The 25,576-nt window shown below is 42.6% G+C and overlaps 1 protein-coding gene across 1 annotated transcript in view; it reads left to right on the top strand.

Annotated features, from left to right (window-relative positions):
- The window catches only part of FNDC3B (fibronectin type III domain containing 3B), a 214,927-nt gene that overhangs the window by 111,813 nt on the left and 77,538 nt on the right, over positions 1-25,576 (top strand). Inside the window, exons 5-6 of the mRNA XM_087740202.1 lie at positions 2,838-3,081; positions 5,572-5,871. Of these exons, the coding sequence (XP_087596328.1) occupies positions 2,838-3,081; positions 5,572-5,871 (544 nt within the window). The remainder of the gene's footprint in view (positions 1-2,837; positions 3,082-5,571; positions 5,872-25,576) is intronic.

Below are 25,576 nucleotides of genomic sequence, written 5' to 3'. Positions count from 1 at the left end.
TAAATAGCAAAGTTTAACCTCTCTGCTAAGTTATGTGATTTACTTTAATGGATCAAAACTAATTTCCTCTGGTGAATTGCAAGAGTGTCGTCTCCCAGAATGGCACTACTATAACCTACCCACTGCAAGTTTTACAAATCAAGATACAGTTACAGTCTTAACCTGTGCTGTTTTTATAGCCACCTAATGCGTATAAGATATAATACATTGGATTACCGATTTTTTTGACCTGTTAAGGACAGAATATCATATTTAAAGATTGTATGTGCAGCTTCAGGAATTTACATATAAATCTATAATTCCTACTTTAGGGAGAAAATGCCCTGTAGGATAGGGAAATAAAGTATTTTTTTGCAAGGTCCCCTGTGTTTCTGTGTTCATTTGGAACATGTGCACATGAAGTAACAAGAATGCTGTCAGCATTCGTGGCCTGGGAGGAAAGAAATAAAATATATTAATATTAATCTCTTAGCTTTTTGACAAAAGTCATTTGGAAGGCTGATTCATCCCCTGATCTCTGGCTTTTCTCTCACTACTGCTGGTATTTTATAGTTTCATCTAGCAGGATAATTTCATCAAAAAGGTCATTGAAGGAACTCTGATCTTTCCTCCCAGCTCTCTAGAAGATAGGTCAGGAAGAGAAATCCTAATAATTTTAAATACGGGTTTACATTGCGTGCTGCTACAGAGTACAAGCTTTCTGTCTAAATCTGTTCTTCAACATAGTCACCTTTCACTGGGGCACAAAATATACGTGTAGTCTGGTCCAGATCCCCAGATAAGCGCTGATACCCACCTGGAAGACTGAAGTTGTCTTTGAGGCTTGGCCTAGTTAAAGCCGTGATGGAAACTTTTCACATCAAGATGTAGGAACTTCCTATCTCAAATTAGAGCATGATCCAAGTCTAAGGTCCAACATTTCTGTACACAGTCCTAAATAAGTAGTTCTGTTTATCAAATGTGTGCTAAATGGAAAAGGATTTTCCTCTTCTCCGGGTTTTGGAGTGCAGGTTTCAGACCAGCTGCCAGGATAAGAGGTGCTGTGGAGGCTGAGTAGAACCAGTAGCAGAAATGGGAGGCCTGAAAATGCAGCAGTTGCACCCATGTGGTAGTCCAAATCTCTGAGGTTCAGCCGTCTTTTGAGGACTTCGTAAAGTCTTTGAAAAGTAAAGCTAGCAGATGACAAATTGCTAGCTGAGGCTGTAAATTTAGAGGTTAGGATCAAGTATGTTAAGCTAAACAATTCCTATTCTGGTTACTCAGCATAGCAAGCAACGCATTTTTTTTAACACAAAACATCAATTACAAGTGAGTGAATTAACTTTCTACAGAAAATTTTCTTCTGTAGGAGGCCAGCCAACCCACAGAAATTGTTCGTATCTGTGGTCGCAGCCTGTAGCTAACAGGTGTAAATTCACATAACCTTAGGAGGCACATAGCCTAGGGAAAGAACTGGGTCAGCTAATACGGGTTAAATTTTACCCTGCGATAACTTTCTCAGCTGATGCCTCGGGCATGGACTCGTGTTTGGGGGAGCGTTGCCACTCGTGGCCGTGGGCATCGCCTCTTAGACAGGGCTTGTCACTACAGCGGAGTCAGCAGAAACAACCGCGTGCCCATGCCGTTGCTTCGCTTCAGGGTATATCAGCATAAACACATTTTTCTTTGCGGTTTAGGCTAAGACACTGTGATGTGACGAGAGTGGCTGGAGCGTGGGGATCCGTAGCAGAGTCTCTTCTGCTGATGCTGCTATGGGGGGTAGATGACTCCAGCTAACGTTGGTGGCAATCAGCTGAGACTGGCAGCGTCTTACGGCAGGGGCCCTTGACGCACATTCACTGATCTCATACAACACATTCATCACATAGATTATTCCATCTGTGTATCATCGGTCAGTTTAGAAAAAATGAGGTTTTTAACAGCCTGTTTGTTGTATGAAACCAAATTATGCTTCCTTCATGCTTTTCTACCTTATGCACATCAACGTACAGAATCAGAGGGATAGTAATTGCTCTTACGTGGTTGTATTTTTAACTTCCAGAAATGGCAGAAGTTTTTTGAATAAGCTTCAAGAAAAGCTTGGCCTAAGTCTGGGCTGAAATTTGGCTGGTTGACTGTTCTCCAGAAATATAGCTCTGGAAAAATTATAAGCTGAAAAACGTTTTTCAGCCTAAGCACATTTCCACCTTCCTACATCTGTTTTTACATGCTTTGACTGTGGCATTTTGGGCCAAGTTGCGCATGTTCCAGAGCTGATTTGCACAGACCAGCTCTGGCAGCAGGAAAAAACCTGCCCTATGATTTGTCTTGAACAGATACCTGTTGTGAGCAGAGCAATTCTTGTGAAAAGGTGTGTCAGCACCAGGGGTTCCTGCAGGGTACACCTCTCCGTGCACTCCGCAATAGCAGTGCCAGCTAATTTCCCAGCGTTACTAACTCTGTCCTCGCTCGGAGCACTGTCAGAATCAGCGGTAAAAATTTTATGAGCAGAATGTAAGGTTGGTTCGAATGAGTACTCTTATTTTGGTGCTTTGTGCTCCTTTTTCAATTGTTTTACTCCGTAAATACAGGTTATTTATTTTGTCTCTTACCCACATAGTTATCAGGAGCAGCAGTCTAAGTCTCCCGGTGATTAGTGTGGCTATCTGAGTCTCCAGGAAAAGCCACATCACCACTACGATTACTTCTGCTGATATTAATTTTAGAAACGTGTTCATGAATAAACCTAAGGACCAATCATTTGCTGACAGAAGAACAAACCATAAACAGTGCTGGTTTAAAAATATGTTTGGTTCAGATGCTGCATAACGTGCTTCTTTCCCTGCCTTCCCTTCCAGGTGATAGAAGACAACACCGGCGTTCGGAGGGTGGTGGTTACCCCCCAGTCTCCCGAGTGTTATCCTCCTAGCTATCCTTCGGCCATCTCTCCAACCCATCACTTACCTCCATACCTGACGCACCATCCCCATTTTATTCACAACTCTCATACAGCTTTTTATCCTCCTGTCACTGGACCTGGGGACATGCCACCACAGTTTTTCCCACAGCATCATCTTCCCCCAACAATATATGGAGAACAAGGTGAGCTGGAAGGAAGGTACTGGCATTTCACACCTGTGTTCGGCAAGTTTTAAGGACTAGTGAAAGCGAGAGTGGAAATTAATTGGAGTGGCTTTGCCCACGTGGAAGGAGCCTCCTTCTTTAACGTCCGGAGCAGGAGAGCACCGGGAGGTGTAGCCATCCAGAGTGCAGCAATGCAGGACAATCCTGTGTTGCAACACTAGGTTGCAGAAACAAAACCAATTTTAACTTAATTTATGAATACAGTGGGGAAAAAATGTCTCATCCCATGCTCCAAACCAGGGACATGAGTCATGCCGATTGCTCTTGCTGCATCACGGTGCAGCATTGTACAGAAAACCAAGAGACAAAATGTGTCAGTCGTGGCTTGGGAATGAGGATGGATACAGAGGGCTGGATCCGAGCATGGCTCGCCGCAGTCATTTCCAGTGGGAAAAGCTGAATACCGCTTCCTCTTGGCTGTAATGTGCCTTCTGCCCCCCGGCCATGGTTTTCCAAGAAATAATAGGCATTTTCTGTTTGTTATTCTGGTTGAGACTGTGCAGTAAGTCACTGAAAAGCATTGTCCGATACCACAGGGTAGCATGGCAACCCTAATCAGGCCATGAGTAAATAATTGCGAGAAAAGGAGTGAAAGGGGCATATTTCTGTCTGAATTATGCACTGTGTCTGTGCCACCCTGGAGATAAGTCTTTGTGTAATCTGAAAGAGGGCGTTAACCAAAAAAGTAATCGGCAAAGCTACTTGAGATGTTTGCCATGGAAATCAGTTCGGGATTCATGGTTTTACATTACCGCTGAACTACCTGGAGTTAAGACCCTTTCTAAAGAATGCGTTTAAGCCATATCACCAGAAGTGAGGTTCTGCTGGAGTGGGAAGGAAGGGGCAGAAGGCGAGGGAGGTATCTATGGATGTTCTCTTGAAGTTCCTGTTGACCAACAGACCTCACTTTCTAGTGAGGAATGGACCCTTCCAGCTGACATTTAACTTCATTATACTGGGGGATGAGGAAATGGGAAGCTCAAGAAACCAGCAGGACGGTGAGGCCAGCCAGATACACAGGGAAGGGACTTCTCTCCTGAAAAGGGAACGGGACAGTTTGTCAGATTGCTTGGCAAAGCCTTGTGTGCAAACATGGTAGTGTGCGAAGTGAACACAGGGCTGCTAGTTAAGTAGATGTTGAATACTTCGGTAGCCTGGAGTATACCAAGAAGCCGATTCAACTTGAAATTAAAAATTTAAAAAAAAAAAAAAAAAAAAAGAAAAAAAAAATCCTTGGTTGCTTTACTGGAATGACCTATACTTGTAACACCAAAATAATTGAAGTGGTGAATATTGTACCAATGAACATTAATCCACCGTTTCCTATTTGCTGTACAATGACTTATAAAAAATAGCATTTATTTGTAACATGCTGTTTTGAGGCAGTTGCTGCGAGAATATAAATATGATCGTGTAGCTAGATAAGGAAAGATGAAGGCCAAGATGCACTGAAATAGCAAAGAAAGAAAATCTGACTAATTGAAACAACTTGGAAAATTGTAATACAGTATACACGGCAATCTCAACTGAAAAACAAGGCTTCTCACGGCTGGATAGGATGCTTGTTTGCTTCAGAAGTTTGTATGATAACTTCTGAATGGATGTAGAAAAAATATGAAGAATATTGAGTATCAATTGTTTTGCTAACTAAGGCAAAACTGTTGTTTGGGGCATGAATTTGTTCAAGCTTCAGACTCAAAGAGGGGCACGAAAAGGAGGACTGAACCACAGAGAAAAGCAGAAAATACTCTGATTCCTGCAAGCTGACCTGCCTTAGGTTAGAGGTGGTCATTCTTGGAGGCGGGAAGGGGGGGATTGTATTTATTGATGTGTATCTCAAGTGTACATATGATATTTATGATATTTCTCCAGCTTTTTCTAGTCATTTTTGCTTACCCAAAGCTTCCACTTCATGCCACGCTTCTCTCCTGAGACAGGCACAGTTGTCACGATTGTAAAGTCTATTTATACTGGGAAATTAAATTGTATGTAATCAGTGATGGCAGCTTCAAACCAGGGCATCTCGGCTTATTCTGTCCAGTCAGGCCCGGGGGAAGAAACTGCTAAATTGCTGTGAACTTATGAAGGCTTTTTCCTAAATATCAGTCTTCCTGGATTTTTCTTTGAAATCTGTGTCCCTGAAACACAAAGACTGAAAAGGAGGGGAAAACCTGTTGCCCTAATTGCTGTATTTTACTTGTTTATATGTGCTCATCCAAAGAGTTATAAAATCTCAAACAGCAAACGAGCCCGCTTAATGTAATACAAAGAATTGATCAGTCCTGTAGAAAAGCTTTTTTTAAGGAAAATCCCCTTCGTTTGTTGTAAAACCCATTTCTAGGAAAATCTGGCATTGTTTCATTTAGCGATGGTCAGGAATTTGGTTTTCTGAAAAAATTTGGTGATTTTGTTGTTCTGTGTTAACACGGGTGAATTCTTCCGTTTCAGAAATCATACCACTCTATGGGATGTCCAGCTATATTACCAGGGAAGATCAGTACAGCAAACCGCAGCACAAAAAGCTCAAAGACAGACAGATTGATCGCCAAAACCGTCTGAATAGTCCTCCTTCATCCATCTACAAAAGCCATATAGGCAGCTGCACAACTGTATATAATGGTTATGCAAAGAGCCACAATGGAGCGAGCAGCGGAGGAGGCGGCGGCGGTGGCGGAGGGGCTCCAGCAGTAAAGAAACCGGAGCGCAGAGCGAGAAGCAGCCCAAAGTCAAATGAACAAGACCCACATGGTAAAGACAGTTTTATTTATTTTTAATTCCTTTTTATTGCACCTTTCCGGCTTATGACTGCCTGTATATGGATCTAGTAACTATGCCAAAAAACACTACCACCCACACATAAAGACAGTGTTAATACAGTGTGAACTTAAATATAAATGTTGAGCTTGCTATACTATATTTGTTTTGTAAGATGAGCTGGTTGCCTCCCCATCTTTCATGACTGCTCCCTGGTAGATGCAGCGTCATTCTCTTTTTATCTGTAGGAAACAGAAATGCATTTTATGGGCAAGTTCTTGGTTTTATTTTGCTTTTCATTCAGGCATCTTGGCACTTCACAAAAATCCTTACGGACAATTGAGCTATAACCAAAACCTGACTACTAGGTATCACTACTTTGCATCTCCTAGGTAAATGTAGTAAACTTATTAGAAAGTTTAGAGACGATTGCTGAAAAAACAAGCTTGTTTTTGTGAAAGTTCAATGGAAGCACAATTAGTTGAAACAGAAGAAATTTGAGAAGAAATTACTTAATCTTAGCCATTGGAATTAGTGGTCAAATAAATCTGGCTACTTTTGAAATAAAGTTCTTCAACATTTTCAGAGGCTTATTATTTAAAAAATTGAAACTTTACAATAAAACGTTAGGTCATTCATCTAATCAAATCTCATCACAAGCCAGTCGGCACATAGCCAGTTCCACCTAAATTTAACTCAATGACTTTTTGCAATCTGTTATACCTTTCAGCCTTTGTCTTCTCTGCCTGTCTCTTTGCTGACAGCTACAACTGCAACTGGCTGAACAAACTTTTAGGTAGTAATCAAGCTTGTTGCTGGCACGTCTAGGATACTTATAATGTAGCACACTTTGAAATATCTTGTGTGAATTTATGCATACAACATAGGTTTTCCATTATTTGTATGTTGTGTATATTTATTTGGCTGTCTACTTTTACGTGTGAGATGTAACTGAAATAAATACTCACGAAAAGTAACTTAATCGATAGCCAAAGGGGAAAAAAGTGCTGCTGGCACGGTAAGGAATGAGGATTTGCAGCTGTGCTTTGGCCTCTTTAGAACTAGCAAGGAGCTGTATTTGGGAACGCTTTAATCCAAGAAAATGAATCACTCCATTAGACTTCCCAATTATTTCTTGTCAATCAGTTTATACAACCTTTAATGTTCTTATTTATGTTTATCTAATTTTTTTTTACTCTAGTCTGTGGTGGAATACATGAGGTATGTGGAAGCACCTGCGTGAAAGACCTGGAATAAAGTATGGTCTTAACAGCTAAACTGCAATATAGCTTCAGTGGGTACTGAGTCAGCCTGGATGATCACTTTTAAAATAATCTAGATTTAATTTAAAAATAAGTAGTTCAAGCGTTTCCTGCAACCCTCGTGTTTGTCTAATTTTTTCTCTTGGAGTAGTCTGTGCTCCAGCAGAAGAGCGTGAGCACTCTTAAAATGCCAAGAAAACCAGTGAAGTCAGGGCTACGGCACATCCAGTCTGGCAGCCAGAGAGCGCCTTAAAACTGGGATCAGCAAATGATGGAGTCTTCCCCCAAACCATGAAAAAGTCTGTAACAGGAGACCATGCAAGCATCAGTTGTCCCACCCTCCCAATAAATCCAGCGCACCAAACAAAGCCCTAAAATAAGCTTCCACTCGATATTTATAAACTTCTCATCATAGCTGCTGCTTTATATTTACCTTCTCTCTTTCTTCTTGAATTATTTAGGGATTTATTGATTGATACCTGACTGAGACGGCCATACCTGACAAACACGGCCATATGGGTAATTGGGGTGAGAGTAAAAAGCAATCTGGGAACAGCTGAGAATTTTGATTCATGCTGCTAAAATGGCAGTGTGTTTAGAATAGCCAAGAAAAAGAATGTGTCAGGAGCAACGAGCGGCAAAGCTGTTTCAACTTGTACTTTGTGTGGATGTGTATCGATTCAAGCCTGCTGATAGTTAAAAATTTTGATGGTGCTGTGTGGCTGCTTCCAAAATGGCAGAATAGCCTGGAAAAACTATTTTATATATATATATAAAAAATATGTGTGTGTATGCGTGTGTGTGTATATATATATATATATAAAAATATGTAGAGAATAAGAGTCTTTATTTAGAAAACAACTTAGCCAAAAAACTCTTCAGAGGCAAGTAGGAATGTACGAATTTAGAGTAAAACTTAGAGTAAGGTGAGGGAGAGGTGGAGGTGATGGGTTGGTTTGCATGAATTTCTTAATTGAGATTGCGGTGTGTTTTTTAGCATTTCATTTCATATCTGGCTGGGGGGGGGGGTGTGCAATGGTAGCTGGCCTGTGTATTTCGGGTGTTTGGATGTCGGAGCAATCCAGGGAGCCAGCTCCTGGCAAGCTGCTGTCACCGAAACAGTCGTGCTGCCTGCCAGGGAGCAGGGCTTTGGGAGCCCAGTACGCAGCTGGAGCAGATTTGCACATCCTAAATCCTGGTTGCTGCAGAAGACAGCATGCGTCGGTACGTAGTACTACAGCATGGCATAGCGATTGCTTTCCTTAGGGCTTTTCGGAAGCAAAGCCCTGGAAGCTGCCTCGGCGCTGGAGCGTGGGTAGGAGCTCACCGCTGGCAGACGGCATCTTGCCCGGCGCCGGGTGCGTGCCGGCAGTCCCGGCCGCTCCTAAGCCGATGCTTTGAAAGGCAATTTGAGTGCCTGTTCTAATCAGTAGAGGAATGTGATCTGCACGGTGGCATTTGTGACGGGGAAGTTGGAAGACAGACATTCCTGTTCTTGGATCTGCTACCGCTGCGTTTAAGTAAACGCTTGTCCTGCTCCGTGTTTCTCGGTAGTAGTTTCTTTGAGGGATGTGTTGCTCCTTACTGAGCACCTCCAAGCAATCTGTGCTATGTCTGCGCTGAGGTTATTGCAGAGTACTGTAGGAATAATATTGGAGAAAATGTTCAGTGTACGATGCAAGGACAACTGTACTTTTTTCCCTGAAAAGGTATGACATAAATCACAGGACACGAGATATTTAAGTTAACAATGTACTTTTCCATCAAAATATACGCTCATTGCATGTATTGTGCCCATGATATTTGAGTAAGCGCTCAAGGAAGATTCTGCCATGTGTCGATAACTTACTGCCTCTTTCCGATATTAAAAGAATCAGGGCGTTTCCAAAAAGCTGATACAGCACTGGTGGAAGAAGTGGGGTGATAGCATCCTCAATGGTACTAAACCAAGGCAAGTAAATGACTCTGGAGTCCTTTTGGTTCAGTCACCTCTTCAGCTGCGGATCCAGCGTGTGTTCCACTGTACTCTGGACAGCATGATGGTACATTAAAAATACCTTGGCACTTCTATCATGCACCCTTATCCCCGGCTGGCCCTGTAGCATAGCATCAGGACCTCTTTTTAGGAGGGAAATTACAGTTTCAGGTTGGGGATTTAAGTGCAGCTCCTCTGGCCTTTTCCATTGACAGCACTGTGCCTTTATGCTGGGAGGTGCACTTGTATATAAAGATTTCTGGTTATGCTGGAAATATGCCATTTTAAGGCAAAAAAAGGAAAACGATGGCTTACAATTGCCTGAAAAGTTAGCAATTATTGCTGTTGTAGGATGGATGCTGTCTTGTACAGGCAGAAGACTTGGAGGTATGTTGCAGGGATGCTGATTTAAGATCCATTCTGTAGCTTTTCTGCAGAGCTGTTTTAAAAACTGAATGGGAGAGGAGAGATCAAGGTTGTTGGTTGTTTTGGGGGGTTTTTTGTTGGTGTTTTTTTTTTTTTCCTAAAGGAGTCTCGCCATGTAAAAAGAGCTGTAAGCGGAAATCCTGTCCCATTCATGCTGTCCTTTATGAATTTCAGTCTGAGTCACTTCCTTCTCATGCACTCAGTGGTTCACGTCTTGGTCATGTAGTGATCTGGTCGTTTGAGAAGTTTTTTGTGTGGCTGCAAGTACTGTGGGAACATAAGCAGTTTGGAGCATTCTTACAGTGCTTTCGCCTATTTGCTAATAAAACATCTTTTTTTCCTTCGAATCAGATAAAATCTTTTTTTTTTTTTTTTTTTTTTTTTTAAAATCCTCGTTGAAGTTTGAAGAACCTAAGATAGCCAAAACTAAAACACTTCAAATGGGTAAAAGTGGAAAGCGGGAGATGGATTGTTATGTGCATCCTGTCCAGGAGCTGGGTGGGTGCTGGGAACTTGGTGCCAGAATAAACAGGCTTTGCCCGGGCAGCTCCGGGGGGGTCGCGTGCGCCTTTATATAAGCGTTCTGTAAAGAATATTTTTTGTGGTGATTTGAGATGATTTGGCCCTGCTGGGTCAGAGCAGAGGCCCGTCTAGCCTGGTGGTCTGTCTTCAGCAGGCACGGTGGAGATGCTGCTGGGGGAGAGCCTGCAAGCTCGGCCCCGTCCTGCGCACCGGTCCCTGCTCCTCCGCCAGCACCCAGACCTGCTGGGCATGGTAGAGGGTTTAGTCCTGCCTAGTCCTTTGGGAACCCGCTTGTCGAGCTGTTGTCTGTGAACTTGTCTAACTCTTTTTTTTGAAAAGCAGATGTGCTTTTCAGCTGCCCGAAGTGAGCAATGCTGACTTGCTGTCCACTTTACTTCTCTGAGCAGCTGGTTTCTTGCACATGGAGCTGGCACGTGTTACGTATGGAGAAGAGAGAAAAAAGATAGGAATTATTTAATAGTTCAAGTTGTTGTAGACTATACATAGATCATAAAGTTTTGTAGTACCATTGTCATATGGTATATGTCATATGTCTTAGAAACAGTTTAAAAACTCAAAGATGTTGCTTTCCTATCGTTGAGGTTTTGTAAATATGATTTTGTGCACTGAAGCACCCTTCAGGTGCTCCCAAAGGTGAAAACCATTGCCTCAGATGCCTCGTATTCCTGCCTGCGTTGCTGATGGGCATTCCTCGAGATATGGCTAGCTCTGTGTGCTCATTTCTTTGAGGTGAGTGTGTGAGGGACACATGGAAAATGGGCTTAGCAAGAGAACTTTCTAACTATGGTGGTTTTAATTTGAAAACATTTTAAAAGTACTGAACTCAGCAAACCAGAAGTTCTGAGATGAGGTAGTAAATTTGACTGGTACGGCCAGCCTGGGCTGGTGCGAGCAAGAACGGGTGCCAGCCATGTCCCTGAGCTGTGTGGGATGCGCTCGGCAAGCCCTTAGTACGTGAGGCAGAGTGGGTGACAACACACAGAATAAATAGAGCTGACGCTTTCTTGATACAACCCTATCCTGTTCTCCCTCTCTTCTTCATAACATTTAAATATACTTAGGAAAAAGGGTTCTTTCCCATTTTTGTTTTTTTAATTGTATCAAGTTTTTTTAATCCAGAGCCTGTGAATTAAAGGGAAATTGAGGGAGCTGTGATTCACTGCAGACAGGAACCAGGCGAAGTTCCTCCACTTACTCATTCTAGATCCTGTCAATGATTTTCTATTTTGGTCCTGAATCTGTTTTGCAAGCTTATTGGGCTGTATATGTATCTGTACCTGTATATCCTATGGATTTAAAGGCTTAAAAGAGTAGTTTCATCACTTTTGGTCCGTGTAAGCGGAGAGGCCGAAAAGCACTATGGCAATATATGTAACTTATGTGTTCTTTTAGCTAGGAACTGGTGATTCGGTACATACTAATCTTTGTTATACCTTTGTATACATAACCTTTGTTATACCAATGTAGAAATGTTCTGCAGACAAAATTTGTAATAAATGGTTCTTCTGCTGACGTACGAAATATCCACACATAAGTGCAGCTTCTCTGCTTTCTCTAAATGTATTTGCTTTCATAAAATAAGGATATTTAACAAGATTGTCTCCTGAAGACAACCCGTCAAAACTGACACAGTGATTTTATTAGTAACATGGAAAAAAACACTCTGAAGACTAAAATACATCTGTCACGATACGTGAATTTTAGTATTATATCCAGTAATGAAATGTGAAACATAATATTTACTGGAAACAGAGATGTGTTGAATCTTGTGAGTCTAGATCAGCATCACATATGAAATCTGAACAGTATTACTGTTCCTACTGCATTTTTTTAATAGTTTCAGCAAATAATAGTACTTGGCTGAGTTGTTTAGACTTACATCTAATTAGAAATATATATTGTGTGTTGTGTGCATGCTGTTTTTCTTGAAGTTTTAATAAGTGAGAGGAAATAGGATGTGTTAATTAGAGCACTAGTCTGAACTTGAGAAACCACAGTTGATGGGTGACACCAGGGAATTTCCAGTGTGATGTTCTTGTGCCTCTGCCTTCTCTCTCACATCATGACCAAGCTTGTGGTTTTATTTGTTTCTATTTGGAAATATGCCTACTTCTTAAACATTCCTTATCTTCTGTATTTTCTCTAAAATAATAGGCTGTGAAACTGTTCATCCAGGCAGAAAACAATGGTTAAAAGTTTCAGATGCTTCTGATGTTAACATGCTGAGAATACACCTTTGTGTACCAGAGTCAACTCCATTAGCTGGGCCACGCAGATTCTTTACCAAAGAGTATTCTACCTAATAGTCACATAAAGTAGCCCCTTAAGCGAGCTCTACATAGACTGATGAAAATATTAGAAACATATTGACATTATGCAGAGTTCAAGCAAAGTACGTTCCCAAGTTCGTGTCAGTCTGTATGCATGCAAGAATTTATCAGGCTTAACGTATGTCTTCAGCAAAAAGAATTGCTAAGGTGATATATCCAGCGTCACCAAGACACACACTGTGTTCAGGGAGAGAAACAAATCTCCCTTTCCTCTGCTGTCTTGAAACGTGACTTGCATCATGGGCCTTTGATGGAGAAAGGTAAAAGCTAAGTATCACGAGTAGAGCGGTGACACCGAGAAGCAAATCCATCCCCAGTGCTAGCGTGCTCCCTTCCTCAGCCGTTGCTTTGCCTAGCTCCGAACCCAGCAGTGTTTTGCTTTGAGCTGCCCATGGGTAATGCCTTCTAGTGCATCCTGACCAGCTCTTTCCTAGAAGTCCACTGTGTGCAAAATAATTTCCAGGAATTTAGAAGCCTGTGAAAGTTTGTCTGCATGTGAAATGCTGGGAGCATGGCGGTATTTTCCTGCTGTACCCATGCTGCAGGAACAAACCCACAGTGTACGAGAAGCCTGAATGCCATGGCGGTCCTACCTTCTTTCACAGCACGCTGCTTCGTTCCGGCAGAAGGATGTTTGTGCTTCGTTAGCACGGAGTCCTGCAAACCGCGGGGGCTGGGGCAGGGAAAGGGGAGATATTCACGCTCTATTTTTATGTGCTTATCTTGAAAGACTAAAGAACCAGCTACATAGGCACCAGAAGTTGTTGATAAGAGATTATCTTCATCAACTAAATGGGAGCATCACCTCTTAAATTAATGGCACAGTATTCTCCCATCTTGAATCTTGGCTAATTTTAAAGGCGAACACAAACGTGTCAAACTTGGTTTCACCCAGATTTTTTCTAACTGGAAGTGCAAACAAAGCATCAGGGTAGCTGTGGATACGTGTCATCTGGCATGGTTAGAAGCTGCTCTGAGAGCTGGCCTCCGGGGCACCCCCAGCTCTGAGGCACCAGTGGGGCAGAATGGGTGACCACAATTCTGGTTCCAGTTTTCAGTCTCATCACGGAAGCTCAGACAAAAATAAACCTCAGTGGAATCTCCCTAATCTAAGCCTGTTAAAAACACAGCTCCAAGTCTGCCTAGGAAAGTGTAGGGCATATGCGGTAAAGCGTGGGGACATCTGGCTCCAGGGCTCTCATTTGACCTTATTGGTGACTTAAAAAACCTTTTGATGGTGGCAGGAGTTTTTCCCCAAGGCTGTTTTTCCACAATCCTGATCAACCCCTGTAGACTCTCATATTCTTCTTCTCATCCGCTTTCATCCCTCCCTTGCCTCGTACTGCCAGCAGGATCTCCTCGGCAGGGGGAGCTGGATAAGCTCTCTGCTCCATGGTTTATCGGGAAGTCGGTGCTGAATGACGTAAGGCACAACCTCTTCCCCCCGAGGATCTTCATATTATCTCAAGAATTTGCAGCTTCTGCTGCAACTGACAGTCAAATCCAGAAGACTGAAATCTGAGACTTTTGCCTAGGCGTTTACGTAATTTATAGCTATCCAACCAACGGGAAAAACCATATCAAGTACATTTTCATCCTACTGAAATGCTCAGTGGTTAAACCCCCGTGCTGGGGAGAAGAGTTACACAGAGGTCTCAGAGCTTCAGAGCAAGATAAACAGTGTATTCTCACCAGTTAAGAGGAGATAACGTGGACCACCGACAAAGGAAGGGAAGCGTGTTTCCCTTATTTGGAAATATCTGGGACATTAAGCCAGAAGGGAGAGGGTATTTATAGGGAAGAGGCAGAACATTTCCTCCCTCCGGAGTATAAAAAATAAAACACCTTTAAGTCTAATAATTTCATGAACAACCCTTATTTGTATACCCAGATGTTCTGAACAATGTCCGTCTGTATATTCATCTGGATTTGCAAAGGCGGTGAAATGAAATTTCATGTCCCGCTGAAGTCAATGGGATTTGTTTACCTAACTCTTAGGCTGGGCTACAAAACCCATTGGTTAGGTTTCCTCTTCTGAGGAAGGGTGGAATTTGATTTCAAAAGTTTCTGTGGCCCTTCAGTGTATTGTTTTTTCCCCCCTTAAAAAAAAAAAACTTTATTTTTAGAAATGCAGGGTGATGCTTCAAGTACTGCAATTAACAGAAGGGATAGACACTGTTCTAAAATGGAGCAGCCATTTCAGTTTTCTCCAAGGTTTGTTATAAAAGATTTTATCCTGAAGTTTGAGTTTGGTTTTTTGTTTATTTTTTTTTCTGTAAGGAGCTGTGCTTAGAAGCATCTGCTTTGATTTACCGTGATTCATGTGACTTTTGCCTGAATTTCATCTCTGCAATGAAATCCAGATCAAGTTGAAATTCCTGTAGCTTTGTTGAAGCTTTCCCAGCAAGCTGTAATCAGGTGGATATTTCCGTGAAATATTTTAAATATTTGGAAAGATTCTCAGTGGTGAAACTGGTTGTGCAAGTATCCAAGGTTGTATTTTGCCCTCGTCCCATACAGGACTGCTGCTTGCACAGAGGTTCTTCCAGCTCGCTAGTAGTTAATTGGTACAGACATTATAGATCAGGTTTTTTAAATGTTCTTGAGTGCACTCTTCACATCCCAGGCGTGGGAGGGCACTGATAACATCACGTCAGCCTCTTTTACCTTTTGCATTGTAGGAATTTAGCACCTGATCTTTATGAAATGTTCTATTTAATATAATTCTCGCTCATGTAATGGTAGTTCATCGTTCAGACTTGACTGCAAAACAATTTAGGCTGGGATTAGACAAGTAAGTTGATTGTCATCTGTCATGAGGAAGGTAACATTTCTGTTCTGCTGTCAATCTATAGGTGTTCGGGTGGATTTAAAGAGGGGAGTGGGAGCTCTTCGTCTCCCCATCTCTGAGCTGTAGTGCCTGGGCTGAGCGGAAAGAAAAGTGTTCTTTCCTGGAGTACTGCCATCTCCACCACCACTCATTGCAATCTGATTATCTCATAGTTTTCATCTGGAAAAAGAAGTCAATAATTTACATCAGTAACAGAAAAAGCTAGGCTGGGGTTCATTCAAAAAATATTGTGACTCTGCAGCCATTCACTAGGTTGACAGTGAAAAATCCCAGTGCAGGCTCCATGAAAAACCTTTGTATTTCACATGTTATAATTTGGAGTGATTTCCCCCCCGCCCTCCTTAAAAACAGACTTTGTGTGTGGAATCCAACCTCTTTAAAAAACAAGCAGATAGTATAAGTAGTGCCTAGAAATAAAATTTTTGCTTTAATGTAAATGTTAAGACGAAATCAGCAACAGTGAAAAGATGACACGTTTTCTGTGTTTGCCCTGCTTTAGGGAAGGTTTTCCCTGCTTGCCTTCTCGTAAAGGCTGAATAGCTCCCTCTGACTCTCTTCTTGAGAGTGAATAGTGGTTGTTGCTAAAACCTAGCATCCCAAAACACTTTTCATTACCTGTGGTGAAATCTAAAGACGACATTTCTCCATTAATTTCTCCTTTGATTCAAGCAGCGCTGAGGAGTTGTGACTGAGGGCAAAATTTGGCTCATGGTTGTTTTCTTAAAGTAGTTTAGACTATAATGGGCAGCCGTATGCCTTTGCACTGGGGCAGTGCTCTGCTGCCTTCATATCGTCGTAGCAAACGCAGTGGCTTTACAAGGTTCAGTGCCAAGGAGGTTGTTAATTTTGGCTGAGGAGCTCCGTTTAATCCCGACCAAACTTCGAGGTCCTATGGAGTCTGTTTCGGCTGTGCTGTCTGATTGTTTTCCTGTGCAAATAGGCAGTTTTGCAGGTTATTTTGCTAGGTTTTTTGTTTGATCAGGAAAATGCTATTATTGTGTTTAATGGGCAGATTATCAAAGGCTTTTATTGGCCATTTTTCACATGGTCATATTTCTGAAGGTCAAGAAAAAGTAAGTTTTATTTTGGGATCAATACTGATGTTGTTGTCCCCCTGCATTGGAGGTAGTGTTTCAGAGAAAAATATTTCCTGACTGGCATGGGGCAGCAGTCACAAGATTTAAAACCCTTGACTGCTGATACTGGAGACTTGTCAAAGCCTGTGTTTGATAGGTATTGTGCTTTCCACCTCAATTTTTAGAGGGTGTGGGGATCACTTCTGCCCCAGGTGGACCTGTTGTCTGTCTCAGCAGGGAGACCAGAGAGTGACAGAGATGTGCCCGTGCCGTCTGCTGCTTCTCAAGCTGGTGGTGGGATGCAACGGAGCCGTCTGTGACCTGCTTGGGAAGAGAAGACAGTAATTTTTGGTGCTGTCAAACTTGGGCTTTTCATCAGCGTAAGGAGAAGTCGTGAGACTCCTTTCACTGTTTGTATTTGTGGTGCTTAGGCTCTCGCTTGCCCAGCAGCTGAGAGTCAGTTGCCATGGTTGAAGGGAACCCTTTCTTTCCAAGAGGAGATCTTGCCTCTGTAAATGCCAGGTAATGTCATTTCACAGCTGGCATCAGACATCCTTTTGAGTCCCTATTGAGGCCTTCCACGTGTTAAGAAGCGTGGGTATCTTGGCCGCGCAGTTGGCCGTCCCCTCCTCCTCCTGCTTGGGCTGGAGAAACCTGTAGGGCTTTTATGGCCATGCCACTTGTGGCAGCTCGGGGTCATAAGAACAGGAAGGCGGTGACCTTTGCAGAAGTTACTTCTCCTTTTGAATGACCACTCGCTTCATCAGACTTGGAGGGCTGCCGGGGGCTGCCGTGCCAGATCGTACCATGGCTCTTGGATACTAACGCAGGCCGGACAGACAGGCGGTCGTGGGCTAAAGCGCCAGGGAAGGAGGAGAACTGAGAGGGAGAAAGCACAGAACAGTACACAAATAAATGAAGGGAATTAAGGCAACGCCACGCGTCCCAACCATCATAGAAAATCATGAGAGGTTTGAAGAACTTCATTGTATCTAGGAGAAGATTAGCATTTGTTGGCAAAGTTTGTAGCAGGAGTGAAACATCAGATTTTCACCTGGGAAGTGGGAGTCAGGAGCTCCAGGAATATTTTAGGAGGGCCTTTCAGTCTCCTTGTCGAATCAAAAAAATTTCTTGTTGTTAGAAATGAAAGGCATTAATGACAACAGCAGGCAGACTGCTTACAAACTCCTGAAAGAATAGGTAGAAAAACATTTTGCAAAGATGTATCAAATGTATGTAGCTCCTATAAATCCAACCAAATCAGAAACAACAGAGAAAAGGAAGAAGGTCAAGAAAGAAGAGAAGTAATGCTTTTTCAAAACAAGGAAACACAAATAATTTCACTTGCATTATAACAGTTCTCTCAGCAGTCCTTGCGCACCTTTCCTGTGCCTTAAGCAAGGTGCAGGAAGGGACAATGATTGATTAAAATAATTCCTTAATTGGAAAGGGTTGATAGTGTATCTTTTTTTTTTTTTTTAACCATTTACTTCAGTCTCATAGTGTCACACTTGGTGGACTGGAGTGGGCTACGGGGTAGTGATATCAAATGCTCATAGAGAAGGGACAAGACTAGAGAAGAAAAACCTTATTTGCAAAGTCTGTATGGTCTGACTGGTGGCGTTGAGCTGCTGTTCTTTCTGGTGCAAATTCAGCGTGCAACTCGTGGAGCCACGCTGTATGTCCCTCCTGGGCCAAAAGGTGAGCCTGCTGGGTCTCGAAGCTGATAAGGGTAGTGCTTTAGATCAAGCTGGAGAGGCTCAAGGTTTTTAGCCACCAAGATTCAACCATATTAATAGCTGCCACACATATGAGGGTTTGCCAGAATGAGGAGGCATTACCGTGTAGCGTATCCCCACCTGTCTCGCACACATGGATGCTTGCTTGCCTGCTCAAACAGGAGGTTTTTGCCTATGCCAACACAGCTTAGAAGAGCACTTTGAAATTGCAGCCTATAGTACTGAAATTATGCTAATAAAAATCAACAGGATTTTGAATAGTTATTCTTGGTTAGCTACTTTTGTATGAATCAGCTGTGCTGTTTTTAAGTGTACTTGACAAAAAGACGGAGGGGTGGCCGCTGCCTGTGGCAGCCTGCGTGGTCAGCCCTTGTTTATCTGCAAAGCTTTTGCTGTCTTCTTAAACCCACGTAGCGTGCCGGCTCCTGTTGTATAACAGCAAAAGGGAAGCTGCCGAAAATAAAAAAAACTATTTTGACACAGAAAATAAGCTAAAGCAAGTCAAAAGTACGAAAGAGAGCACTCCAAGAAGAGATCCTGTGTGTAAGCGGTTTGTTGTTCCAGCAGATTCAGCTTGGGCTTTCTCCGTTTCTGCGGGTTATGTCATTGTTTAATTTGGTGTTCCTTCAAAACCGGCCAGCTGCAGCCATATGCAGTGCATTGCCTCTGTTATCTTCTTTGTGAGATGTACAAAGCGCTTTCTTAAGATGTCAAATGTATGTGATAGAGATGGGGGGTTGCTGTATTTTACTAAGAAAGCCCTTTTCTGCCTTCTAATGGACCAACTGCGTGTTCACAGTAGGAATTCACTCAGATCTTCAGCCAATAAAGTAGGAGTTGTTATTGCTGTCTTCCAGCAGTAGCAGCAAAGAAGCAGAGAAAAACAAACCCAACATGTCCCTTACGCTCCGTTTGTCCCTTGCATCCAGCATTTCATTTCCCTCGTAGGTCACTACTGATCTTATTTTCCTTGCTCCATCCAAATGAAAAATATACATCAAAACAATATTGGGGGACAGGGAGGACTGAATGCACTTACGTTTATTTTTAAAACACTTTTTAGCAGAAGTGACTTCATTACGTGCATCTGAGTGCTTCCACGTCTGCTTGATGTGAAAGCATCTGATGCTTATCCATGCGATAGCAGATATCTGTTGGTAAAGAAGGATGGCTTGAAGCAGAAAGACAAACCATATGATGTGAACTTGCACTCCAGGTATTTTGGCGTATCCTGCCCCATCGACAGCAGGATACTGAAGCAGTCAAGGTAAAACTATCAGGTTAATAGATACGGACTGTGGCCAGGACATCTTTGAGAAGTGATTAAATTCATGCCTAAAATACAGTGACGTTGAGGCAAACACGGCTGTTAGCCTTTGTGTTAAGTCCCAGTGAGTCAGGATGGCTAGAGGTTTGTTTTTTTTTTTTTTCTTATTTGAGATCTGAAAACGTGAGTTCCTGGGATTTATGCAGGGTTTCTGTTTTGTTTGCCTTCAGTTATTTAGCGACTGGCTTGATTTTTTTGCTACCTACATATGATTTGGTCTTTAAGGTCAAATACTGAAGAATAAGCTCATAGACATCAAGTAAGGCATTTTAGCAGGAGGATTAAGTAGCAACAGTGGGAACGCACTTGAAATGGAAAACGTATGCGAGATACTCACGTGCGGCAATTTTTGTAAGAATTAGAACATGTTTCAATGGTTGGATCTTTTCTTGAAGTTGGATAACGTCGATCTCTCTACCTTGGACATGGGAGCTGCAGTCGTGTTTCATCGCTGGTGTTTTTATTAGCTTCCATGTAATTAGCAGAAATTTGAAATATTTAATATTTAGAATTGAAATCTCATCTGGGTATTTGTAGACTTAATTAATAATCTTCCTTGGTATATTATATTTTAGCATGGTGTGATTGACTGCTTTGAAGATAAATACCTCTTTCCCAAGTTTTTGATTCTAAGGGGCTCCCCATTTTGCCCGTTGTGGAAGTGGTGCTGAGAAGAGCTGCATAAAGCACTTGTGTGGTCAGCGTGACGCTGGATTTGCCTTTCGCAGTGTCACCTCTGTTAGCCAGCACATAGCCCTGCGGTTCAGCCGTCACCCTGCCCTGCGCTGGGCTGCCTCCCTGACAAACCGGCAAGAGGCATCAAACTGGATGAGGCAGGAGTCTGTCCTAGGTCTGATGTTATTCAATATTTTCATTAAGGACTTGAAGGATGGAATAAGGATTGATGCTTATTAAATTATAGTCCATATCAGGCTCTGATAGGGTTGAGAGTGCTTGGTGGGTTAAGGGGGAGGGAAGGAGGACAAGACAGGAGGAGAGCTCAAATGGGCTCAAATGGCCTTGGAAGAAAAACTTTGATCAAGACAAGAGCAAAGTGCTGTATTTCAGCCAGTCCTTCTCAAACCTGCCTGGTTTTTGGGTTTTTTTTTTTACTATGTTGTAGTTCTGCCCAGTAGTTCTGGGAGGTATAGAAGACTACAAAAACTAAGAGTCAAGTTACTCTGTAGACAAAGAGAAGCAGCAGCCTCCAAGCGAGCTCTGTAAATGGGTCTGTCGCTCCTTAGTCGGCGCTGCGAGGGCCTCGGCCGGAGTGCGGTGGCCAGGGCTGCTACCGCATCTTCAGAAGGATGGCGACCGATTTAAAAACCCATTCCAGAGGACAGCGGTAAGTGGGATCTGTGATCTGGTAAATACAGGTATGGAATAAATGAGCTCGCTTCGTTTAAAGAGAAAAAATGCCTTCAATATGTGAAAGGTTGTGACGAAGAAATTAGTGATGAACTCACCTGCATTGGGTGTGCAGGAAAGAAGTAATAAGTTTAAAGTGCAGCAGGGAAAGTTGAGGAGAAACTCTTCCCGATGATGAGGAGAGTTAGATACTGCAGGAGATGGCCTAGCCGAGGAAGTTTTGAGATTGCCACGATCGTGGGGCGGGAGGTTATTGATTTAATTTTTATTTTTATTTTTTTTTTAAAAAAATGGGCTAGGCAGGCGTCTCTGAGGAATGGTTTAGGTACAGATGATCGTGTGTCAGTGTAGGAGGATGGACTTGATGACCGTGTCACCTCCCCTCCGGTCCTGGTTTCTATGACTCAGCTGCAGCGCGGCACTTTTAGGTTTGTTCTTGTACAACGGGTTTTTTAATGTGTATTTCTACAGTTCTCTGAAATGAAGAAGTCTGTATGTGTTGTGCTTTGTGTCTTAAGCTTTGACACCGGCAGGCAGTTCACAAAGGAGCTGGGCTGTGTTTTCAATTGAAGAGTTCATTTTCTTGCGGGTTGTAGGTTGTGCTGTACGTGACTGATAAAAGATCTTTCCTAGCCTTAAAGCCGGCCACAGCCCCAGTAAATCTGGAACAAATTCTGAGAAAGCATGTCATGTTATGACTGGCATATCTGTGAGCATGGAGCTCCGCTTGAGAATTAGGCTAAAAGTTTGCGAAGGGCTCGTGCTGATGTCATTCCTTTGGAATGGAAAGGCCGTTGAAACAGTAAATACTTTCTGTGGCCAGAAGCTCAGTCTTGAGCTGGTCCTTTTCCTCTCTGTGAAGGAAAGAATGCAGAACAAACCTAAAATCTGTATTTGCAATGGGAAAATCTTAATTAGTTTAGAGCTTTTAGCTCTTTCAAACCATTTACATACACAGCTGCTGTTCATGCAAACATGAAAACTATTCATGGAAACTTCAAACTTACCTTGCAATGAGAAGTATTATTTTTTGTGTTTTTTAAAGCTGTGCTTGGTGTTCAAAAGTATGGTTGGAAAGGTCTGAAAATTATATTTGTACTGTACGTGCAGAAAGGAACATAGACGCAGGCTAACAGAAGCATATAATAAAAGGCTTTAGTTCAGCAAGACTTAACATTGAAACCCTGTTAGCACCAAACAGCTGCTGGGAAAGCAGTTAATTTTTAGGGGCATTTACTCTTGGTAGTATCTGCGGAGTTTTGGTTATGACCCAAAACTCTGAAAAAGAGAGAGAGGACCAAAATACAAACTTAGATGTGGTCCGGGTCTTACAGCCGGCTTCTCTGCTACAAAAGGTTAGTCTGAAACGTTGGATCCAAATAACCCACAGCCTGGGAATGAGAACCTAACGCCGTAGCTCGGGACAGCTATAACATCTATGAGACACGGAGATCTACGGGATAACTCAGATTTTTGTACCGTCCCTCAGAGGACCCCATTGAGCGTTCACAAGCAGTTCATCCCCACCCCCAGCTTCCCCCTAGGAGGAGGAATTTTGCCGCGGCAGATGTGGGGAACAGATGTTGAGAGGAAAAGTTACGACGGGACAATGACCTGAAGTGTTAGCTGGGTTCTTCCTTAATGTGCCCGAACTTCTGTTCCCCATGGCAAAGGAGGGGAAGCAGCGCGTGTCCGCTGCCTGTCTCTGCAAGCCCCGGTGTCGATGGCAGGGGCTTGACATACAGAGCTTTTATTTGTTCCTGTCAGACACGCGGTGCTCAATTAGCTGAGAGAGGGAGGAAAGGACAAAGATTTAAAAGCAAACCAGCTGTCTGTTATTCAAGGACAGTTTGTGCTAAGTAGGTGACTCATGCCCAGCCACCCACCACCTTTCCTGAGCAGTTGTAGGTAATTTTTCTGAATTTTACTCTCCTGTTGTACATCAGGGCTTCCCCTTTTCTCCCTCCTGTTCCTCCCCACCTTCCCACCGCTGCATCTGTGATGCCTGGGAGATGCTCACGCTCCTTGTCCCTAAATGCTCCAGTGAGCTCATCTAGAAGAGAGTCCTCAGCGGTTGATGAGTAACAACAATAGCGAGCCAGAAAAAAAAGGCTTTTCACCAATTCTGTATTATCAGCATAGAGAATTTAAGATTTTTTTTTTTTTTTTTCTTCTCTATGATTTTCTATTTCAGAAGGATTTCAGCTCTTTGTTGGCTTGGGAGAAAGATGTTGAGCTTGACATTTAATGTGTTATGAGGGAGGTTGGCAGGTAAGACCAACGGGAGGGACTCACGACAGGTCTCGTCCTCCTTAGCTTAGTCTAGCTCAGGAGACTGTGAATAATTATGTTTATTACTGAAAGGAGATCAACCATCCATGGAAGTCTGAGAATTTTTTATGGCTCTTGAAATGGGAAACTAAGTATTTGAAATACTATAAGATGATGACAATTCTGTGAGCTACTTTCTTTCTCCCAGAAAGGTTGGCTTCATTTTTATTAACAAGTTTTTCCATGGGGCAGTTTTGTGCTGGTTTTTTTCTAGCTTTCAGATGGAGGTTGGGCTTGATGACCTCTCCTGAGGTCCCCTTCCAACCCGAGCTCTTCTCTGATGTTCTAGATGTCACTCATGCATATTTATTGCTTTCTGTCTTTAATTCTATATTTGCTCTATTTTCACAGGGCATCACCTCTTATTCGTGAGGGTTTTTTTTGTTTGAATGTAGTGCAGGGCTCTAAGGCACACACTGTCCTTTCCATACGGTACCGTGATTTCAAAGCTTGTGATGAAAGGGCGCTTCTTACTATAGACTTTTCTTTCTTTGCTGCTGTTCTTGTAAAATGATTCGTGGCATTAGCAAATCGGCGACATGGGGTGCATCGGCTCTATACACATGAAGCGGCTGGTGTGTGTGCAAGCGTTCGGTCGTCCCTGCCCGGTCTCACGTGTGGACACTCGGGAGGTTCAGCACGGGGGACATCTGACATCATTGGTCAGCATACATGCATCATCTTATACCTCTTATTCTTTAGAAAATGTGATGCGGCACCCATCCGTATATGTATTGTTCATCAACTTCAAATTCAACTCTTTAATTTTTTTGCACTCGCGTTGTCGCCTTAGGTCTGTGTGTGTCCCACTCCCTCTCTCCCTCTCCCCAAAAATCTTTGAAGAAGACTTCTCTTCTTCCATCCCCAGCTTATCTGTGTAAACTCTTGGTGACATAAATAGCCACATTGTCCACATAAATATCCATATGTCGTTAATAGCTCAAAGCTTCAGTGTATCTGGTACTCAGAGCCTTCTCCTTGTGAACAAGCTACATGTTTGGGGAGCTAATATAAAAAGTTTCCTTAGCTTGGGGAGCTAATATAAAAAGTTTCCTTAGCTTGGGGAGCTAATATAAAAAATTTCCTTAGCAGGACTCCTCGTTGAGAAGTCTGATTGAAGTACTTGGAGTTTTTGTGTTACTTATTTGCTGGATATACCCAAGTCCCTTAGGTCTTAAAGTCAGTTCCTGTATTTGGAGCAGTTTGAACCTTCAGCCCTGACCTGCAAGGGTCAGAGGACTTGGTTACTGTACACAGCGATCGTTTTTCACGGGAGAGGGAAGTGAGGTTTCTTTGGGCTTCAGGGTTTATTTTCCTCTCCTGCTTAGTGTGACACAGATAGCAACCTTGCTAGAAAGCAGAAAGAGGAAAGAAAATTCAGTCCACATGTTTGGGATTTAAGGTTGAGAATGATTCACGCTTAGCTTCTGGGGGTTGTAATTAGGGGTGACATAATAACCATAAACTTTCAATAAAATAGTAGCAGCATTTTTGTTACACTCTGTAGCTGCAGAAGCTGCTTCTGATTAGCATCCCTTCAAGATAAGCTGACAGGGCCTCTGCAGTTTCCAGATCTGGATCCAGGCTTTTGTGGCGCAGTCCTACTCCGTACTGATGCTGAAGGGAACCCTGAATTCTGAAACACCCCACACTGCGATGACATTTTCACTTGGATCAGCATCTCAACCTTCCCCTTAGCCGTTTTAGTCCATCTGTGTAGTTTTCAAGTCAATATTATCTTACGCTGGCTAAATCCTGCCAGTTTATACACTTTATAATACACTCTAAGGGTTATCTACTATGGAAAAAACCAATCATGATATCCTCCTCTTCTCCTGAGTTACTGCTACTGCTTTCTTTTCCAAGTGGCTGAGACTAAAAGGAATCCAGGAATGCATGGAGCAGGAGATCCGTCATTCCCACTCCACACCAAGGTGCATTCTTCCAGGGAGAGATGGGCATTTACACTGGAGTTCTGCCATCAGTGTTCAGCCAATTCTATTTTTTTGGCAGCCGAGCACGTGGAATTTTTAAAAAGATGATGTACTTTTTTTTAAAGCAGGTTACAGACAAAAATAAAGACACATTCTTGGGCTACAAGAACTAGGTCAGGCTTTGGGGGAATCATTTGCAAAAGCTGTTGATCTGATCTTACCAGGTTTTCTTTATTAATATTTTTATGCCAAATTTGTATGCTTTTTATAAAGATGTCCTGCTCATTTTGCTTTAGGTGCGATGTATTCTTCTGCTTTGGCTAACAAACTTTTGGCATTAACATTTTAAAAAAAAAGAAAAAAAACAAAAAAGTTCCTAGTTTTCCATTAGAGAATACTGTAGTGGAAAGTGAGGCCTCTCTGCGCTGCGGTCCAAAAGGAATAAAGCTGCTTTGTGTCACCTCATTACTCTAAGCTGATGTTTTACCTCAAGACTTTTTTTGGGGGGGGGAGGATGGGGGAAAGGCTGATTCCACC

The sequence above is a fragment of the Nipponia nippon genome, unplaced genomic scaffold, assembly GCF_047370975.1.
Source record: "Nipponia nippon isolate SJK-2023a ecotype South Korea unplaced genomic scaffold, ASM4737097v1 scaffold_7, whole genome shotgun sequence".
Classification (NCBI taxonomy): domain Eukaryota; kingdom Metazoa; phylum Chordata; class Aves; order Pelecaniformes; family Threskiornithidae; genus Nipponia; species Nipponia nippon.
This window is presented reverse-complemented; position numbering and strand designations above follow the sequence as displayed.